Source organism: Chelon labrosus (assembly GCF_963514085.1).
Source record: "Chelon labrosus genome assembly, chromosome: 11".
NCBI lineage: Eukaryota > Metazoa > Chordata > Actinopteri > Mugiliformes > Mugilidae > Chelon > Chelon labrosus.
This window is the reverse complement of record NC_140344.1, coordinates 30,215,061-30,222,025: the sequence shown is the minus strand read 5'-3', so window position 1 is coordinate 30,222,025 and position 6,965 is coordinate 30,215,061. Positions and strand designations below refer to the sequence as shown.

Sequence of the window (6,965 nt, the reverse complement as noted above, 5' to 3'; positions counted from 1 at the left end):
TCTCACCAACAACAGTAAATCACAGAATCAGAGCTTTAGATGAAGCGTAATGCTAAGCTAACTGTGACTCACACCAGTGTAGGTCAGTAACCATGGATCAGTCGTGTGTTATTGATCAGGCGTCGTAGAAATACATTTATTGTGCCGGGTCGACATGTTACAGCAGCACATAGTGACTCATATAAAAGATAAATGGAATGCTTCAGTAATACTGATCTGTACCAGAACCAGGACTCAGTCAGAACCAGAACCTGCTGTAGGACCAGGTTCTTCTGCCATGGAGCACCTGCTCAGGCGACCACGCGAGAAGTCATTGTCTCTCGTCCCATTGGTCGGAGTCCGTCTCCGTGACAACAGTCACACCGTGCTCTTGGTGGGCAGCTCCGTGCTGTTGTGTCTCGTCTTGCGTGACGTGCCGTCGTCTCGCGGCCGGGCCTTCTGCAGGTTGGACATGGCGGCGGTGCGCTCGATGTCGATGAGGGCGTAGAGCTCGGTGCGACGGGTCGGGGTGGTGGGGGGCAGCGGGGAGGTGGGGGTGCGGGGCGTGTGGGGGTTGCTGCCGTCCGAGGCGCCTTTGTTCCTGGCGCCGCTGTCCATCTCCACCTCGATGTAGTTCAGGGTCTTGGGGGTCTTGGGGGGCTCCGGGTGCCCGGCCAGTGGCGGCCGGCGGAAGTCAAAGTTGAAAATGGTGGGTCCGTCGGCGCGGCGTCGCCCCGTGTCAGGCCGGTGAGCGCTGAGCGGCGCCGTCACATTCTCTGTGTTGACGTAGTTGTGTGAGGACTCGAGAGCGGCCGACAGCGGATGGGAGTAGGAGTGGTGCAGCGGGCCGTGGTGGGGGGTTGGGTGGTGGTTATAGCCGTTGAGCGATGGCGTCCTCAGGCCCCCTCCGCCATTCTCCTCCTCCTCTGAGCTTGGCTTCCTCGCCTCCCACACCGGCGGCAGTGCTGGCAGGTTCTCGTAGTCCAGCAGGGCGGTGCGCCGCTGGGCCGAGTTGTTGACATTCTGCAGGTCGGGAGTGAGGGGGGGCGGGCGGTGGCGGCGGGGAGCAGCAGATGGATTGGAGGCGGAGCCGTTGGAGTGTGGGGGGGCCGGCTCTGCCTCGGCAGGGGCCTCGGCGTGGCCGTTAGTCTCTGGGATCTCCTCTGCCTCCTTCTGCCTCTTCTCCATCAGCTGCCTCTGAACGGGGGTGGGGCCCAGAATGAAGCGCACCCCCTGAGGCTCTAGCAGGACCTGAGCCTCAGGCTGGGCCACCGGCGCCGGAGGCTCGGAGCGGACTCTGGGTGGAGGAGGGGGCGTGGGGGGGCACTGGGACTGGGGAGATGTGGGGCTCTCTAGAGGGGTGGTGACGGTCAGAGGGCTGGGCTGGTCCTCCAGGAGACCGGTGGTGTTGACATAGGTGTGAACCTACACACACAGAGACACACACACACACATCAGCATCAACACACCCCAGGTCTGACATTAGTGAGTGTGTTACGTTTGTTGTGCGTCTCTTACCGCTTCGTCAGCCACCAGCAGGGGGTGAGTGGACTCCTCTCCCACAGAGGGGAGTCGGGTGCTGGCTACAGACGGGTGACGGGTGGAGGGGTGAGACGGAGCCTCCCCCACAGAGGGAATCCTGGTCACCCCGTTGGGCACCGTGGGCACCGAGTATCCCAGAGCTGAGGATGAGTCAGGATTGAACTGGTAAGCATGGCAACACACTGATGGTGGATGATGGACTGTGTGTGTGTGTGTGTGTGTGTATTGTGTGTACCTGCAGGAGTCAGCGGCCCCTGGTGGTTGGGCTCCATCACGGGCTCCTCCACTACACTGATGCTGTGACTGTGCATCACCTCCTGCAGCATGTTGAAGATCTCCTCAGCCCGAGAACACTTGAAGGCAAAAATACCTGAAGGCAGGAGAAGAGACAATGAGACCAACAGAACATCAGGTCCTCCCACCGGGCCAGGGCCAGGACCAGGGCCAGGGCCAGGGCCAGGGCCAGGGCAATGTCTGTAACAGTCAGTCGTCATACAACAGGGGTCGTGGTGTTTTACACTAATCTCTCTAAAAAATCCTCTCTGCTCCACTCATACTGGGGGTCATTAGAAACTAGAGAAGCTTCTCTTCCACATAGCTGGAGCTAACCAGCTAGCCTCAGCTAACCAGCTAGCCTCAGCTAACAGAGAAAACACAAACTTTTTATTTCTCAGTCGTCATGTCAGAGTTTCTTCTTCTGTCTCAATATTTCATCAACTAATGTAACTGATCTAGTTTTATTATCTTCTGTCCTTTAGTGTCTATCACATGATTCTACATCAGCTATGAACCACATGGTGACTGGACTGATAGAATCTGATCCTCATACGTGGTCCTTTGCCTCCATCTAGTGGTCTAATGGTGGTACTACAGATAATAAAGTTAGCTTAGCATTGATATGTAGCATGCCTTGGTGACTGGTTTCCCTGGGGAGTTCCATGTGTGAACAACATGGAGGAAATCTCCATCTTCTTCTGGATTGTATAATGATCTCAATGGTAGAATGTGATGATGTCCAGGAGAAATAAAATGTCCAGAGGTTGAATTGTGTGTACGTTGCCTCCTGTAGTGGAATCAGGAGGATTTTGAAGCCAGATTCACTTTCAAGAGGTAAACTTACCAACTTAAACTTGAATCATGTGACTTATGACTCGTTCAGGTTACAGTGATGTCACTTCCTGTAGAGTCACTACCTGACTCATCCTCCCTAAGCACCATAATCATTAACCAGAGTTTGAAGACTGAGATTCTCTTCATGCTAAGCTAACTAGCTGCTGATGATCTAACATGGTGGCCTCCACCTGACTCGAACTGTTGCACTTCCTGTCGGGGGGAATGAGTCGTACCTTGGCCCGTCTGGCAGCGGCGGCCGCTTTCGAACGAGAACAGGTTGGAGTCGTAGCCATAGCGCCGCAAGCACAGGTAAGGCCACCTGACGTCGTCACGGCGATGGGTGTGCAGGACGAGCTCGGCGTCGGTCAGTTCCATCACACCTGAGCCCAGTTCGTTCCCATCATCGTCCACATTGATCACCTGAGCACAGAGACAGCGGATCAGTTTCCTGTCAGGACATTACTGATGTCTGATGGACGAAGCAATAACAGACCAGACACCTGATCATTAACCAGAGGGTTCCCTCTACCTGATCAACAGGTGTGAGACTGAACCTTTATAAGACTTGGTCTTGAGAGTGGTCTCATTAAAAATGAGTCTAGCCGACCAATCAGCTGCTCTCCTGACAACCAGTGAAGAGCTCACCTTGAATTTACTCTGATGATTATCTGGAATTGACTCTTTCTCTGGACAGCTTAAACAGCCACCCATGGCTTCTTCAGAGCACCATCTGATGTCTGGAACAAAGACAGAGTGAGAAACAATAACCACGACAGCATCAGAGACTCACACCTGGCCCAGGTGTCCTCACCTAGATCCTGCCTCCAGTAGCTCTGCTTCCATCCTCAGAGCCAGAGGGACGTTCATGCTGGAAATGGTCTGGAGACATGAACAGCAGCTCTGCAACGAAAACACTGTGAGTTCACCTGTCCGTCTGTAGTTCACCTGTAGGTCTGTAGTTCACCTGTCCGTCTGTAGTTCACCTGTCCGTCTGTAGTTCACCTGTCTGTCCGTCTGTAGTTCACCTGTCTGTCCGTCTGTAGTTCACCTGTATGTCCGTCTGTAGTTCACCTGTCCGTCTGTAGTTCACCTGTCTGTCCGTCTGTAGTTCAGCTGTCTGTCTGTCTGTCTGTAGTTCACCTGTCTGTCTGTCTGTCTGTAGTTCACCTGTCCGTCTGTCTGTAGTTCACCTGTCTGTCCGTCTGTAGTTCACCTGTCTGTCCGTCTGTAGTTCACCTGTCTGTCCGTCTGTAGTTCACCTGTCTGTCTGTCCGTCTGTAGTTCACCTGTCTGTCTGTCTGTCTGTAGTTCACCTGTCCGTCTGTCTGTAGTTCACCTGTCTGTCCGTCTGTAGTTCACCTGTCTGTCCGTCTGTAGTCCACCTGTCTGTAGTTCACCTGTCTGTCCGTCTGTAGTTCACCTGTCTGTAGTTCACCTGTCTGTCTGTAGTTCACCTGTCCGTCTGCAGTTCACCTGTCTGTCTGTCTGCAGTTCACCTGTCTGTCTGTCTGCAGTTCACCTGTCTGTCTGTCTGTAGTTCACCTGTCTGTCTGTCTGTAGTTCACCTGTCTGTCTGTAGTTCACCTGTCCGTCTGTAGTTCACCTGTCCGTCTGTAGTTCACCTGTCTGTAGTTCACCTGTCTGTCTGTCTGTAGTTCACCTGTCTGTCTGTCTGTCTGTAGTTCACCTGTCTGTCTGTAGTTCACCTGTCTGTAGTTCACCTGTCTGTCCGTCTGTAGTTCACCTGTCTGTAGTTCACCTGTCTATCCGTCTGTAGTTCACCTGTCTATCCGTCTGTAGTTCACCTGTCCGTCTGTAGTTCACCTGTCCGTCTGTCTGTAGTTCACCTGTCTGTCCGTCTGTAGTTCACCTGTCCGTCTGTCTGTAGTTCACCTGTCTATCCGTCTGTAGTTCACCTGTCTATCCGTCTGTAGTTCACCTGTCTGTCCGTCTGTAGTTCACCTGTCCGTCTGCAGTTCACCTGTCTGTCTGTAGTTCACCTGTCTGTCCGTCTGTAGTTCACCTGTCCGTCTGCAGTTCACCTGTCCGTCTGCAGTTCACCTGTCTGTCTGTAGTTCACCTGTCTGTCCGTCTGTAGTTCACCTGTCTGTCTGTAGTTCACCTGTCTGTCTGCAGTTCACCTGTCTGTCTGTAGTTCACCTGTCCGTCTGCAGTTCACCTGTCCGTCTGCAGTTCACCTGTCTGTCTGTAGTTCACCTGTCTGTCCGTCTGTAGTTCACCTGTCCGTCTGTAGTTCACCTGTCCGTCTGTCTGTAGTTCACCTGTCTGTCCGTCTGTAGTTCACCTGTCTATCCGTCTGTAGTTCACCTGTCTGTCCGTCTGTAGTTCACCTGTCTATCCGTCTGTAGTTCACCTGTCTGTCCGTCTGTAGTTCACCTGTCCGTCTGTAGTTCACCTGTCCGTCTGTAGTTCACCTGTCTGTCTGTCTGTAGTTCACCTGTCCGTCTGTAGTTCACCTGTCCGTCTGTAGTTCACCTGTCTGTCTGTCTGTAGTTCACCTGTCTGTCTGTCTGTAGTTCACCTGTCTGTCTGTCTGTAGTTCACCTGTCTGTCCGTCTGTAGTTCACCTGTCCGTCTGTAGTTCACCTGTCCGTCTGTCTGTAGTTCACCTGTCTGTCTGTCTGTAGTTCACCTGTCTGTCAAATAATTAAACTTATTGTCAGAACGTTGATGTATTTTGATAAAAAAAAAACAATTTCCAGTGTCTGAATTTTATCTTTCTACTTAAACTGAATCCGTCTCTTTGTTAAAAAGAGAAAATGATTCTTTATTTTAATTTGTTTTAATGTCTCATCTATAAAAACTTTTCTTTAAAGTGATGAAAATAATGTCTGAGGGTCGATCAGCTGATGGTTTAACAGGTTAATGACCTTTAATAACCAATAATCAGAATAACTCTTCAATTTCATTTAATTGATCAGAGTCAGGATCCTGTGATCAAATATAAAATAACTTCTGATCAGACATGTAAACAATAATTAATCAAGTCTCTAAGAGCAGAAATCAATCCTAATTAGTTCAGAGCACTGGAGGCAGGTTATTGATGACTGGTTTCAGGGTGAGTTGATGGTGACATTGATCAGGCTGGTTATTAAGGCTGGTTATTCTCTGTCTAGCTTCAGGCCTGCGCTGTGTTTCCGGTAGTTTTAATAAACTTTGTGTTGTTTTCTTGTAACAGTGACTCTGATGCAGCGCTGAGGTCCTGGTTCAACCTGAGGCTGATTAGCAGGAGACATTAACTTCTAATTAACTAATGAGACAGATGCTAATTGATTCAACCTGACGGAGGAACTTTGACTAACTTCTGTGTGTTGGTGTAATGGCAGCTAGTTAGCATCGGGCTACGCTGACCTCTCTTCTGCCTCAATAAGCTAACACTGATTTCAGCTAATTAGCTGCGGGGCTAGTTAGCGCTCCGACACCGACGCATTCCGCCCGCTAGCCTTCCCTTCATGCCCCCAGGACCCCCCGCCTCAGCCGGACATACTTACAAGGCTCCTTCAGAGTGTTGAATTAAAGCGTCCAAACTTTAGTGTGAATCAGTTCGACTTGTTCCTGAACGACTGTGTCCAGAGGAGCAGCGAGCCAGCTAGCGTTAGCTCTGCGCTACAGCAGCAGATCCTCCATCTTTCCTCTGCGCTGCTAGAGCGCCAAAAAAACAATCACAACTTCTTTCAGACGCCTCTAACGCTTCTGTTCGCGAGAATCACACAACGGGAAACGGCTCGAATCCATCGGCAGTCCTTCGGGGTTCTCTGGGAGCTTCAAGGTTCCGTCCGGACGCACTTTTTCTGGCTGAAAACCAAGTTTTGTGAGCTCGGTCCGTCTCTTCGCTGTTAGCCGTCGAGCTAAATCACTGCAACTTGGCTAAACTTCCGACACTTCAATGTGGTGAACCCCCGCGGCACGGCGCATGCGCGGCGCGTCTGGTTTGGGATAGCCGGGCCTCTCCCTGGACGACAGCAACACAACAGAGACACACAACAGAGACACACAACAGAGACACACAACAACACAACAGAGACACACAACAGAGACACACAACAACACAACAGAGACACACAGCAGAGACACACAGCATAGACACACAACAACACAACAGAGACACACAGCAGAGACACACAGCATAGACACACAACAACACAGCAGAGACACACAGCAGAGACACACAGCATAGACACACAACAGAGACACACAACAACACAACAGAGACACACAACAGAGACACACAACAGAGACACACAACAACACAACAGAGACACACAGCAGAGACACACAACAACACAACAGAGACACACAGCAGAGACACA

The 6,965-nt window shown here is 51.4% G+C and overlaps 1 protein-coding gene across 1 annotated transcript; it reads right to left on the bottom strand.

Annotated features, from left to right (window-relative positions):
- Window positions 1-111: 111 nt before the first annotated feature.
- frs2a (fibroblast growth factor receptor substrate 2a) lies at window positions 112-6,720 on the bottom strand. The gene is made up of 7 exons (XM_084555045.1): window positions 6,147-6,720; window positions 3,446-3,534; window positions 3,280-3,371; window positions 2,868-3,054; window positions 1,757-1,891; window positions 1,498-1,661; window positions 112-1,404 (listed from the first exon to the last, which is right to left on the bottom strand). The coding sequence occupies exons 3-7, from the start codon at window positions 3,343-3,345 to the stop codon at window positions 358-360; spliced, it is 1,599 nt and encodes a 532-aa protein (XP_084411171.1). The 5' UTR covers window positions 3,346-3,371; window positions 3,446-3,534; window positions 6,147-6,720; the 3' UTR covers window positions 112-357.
- Between the last annotated feature and the right edge of the window lie 245 nt (window positions 6,721-6,965).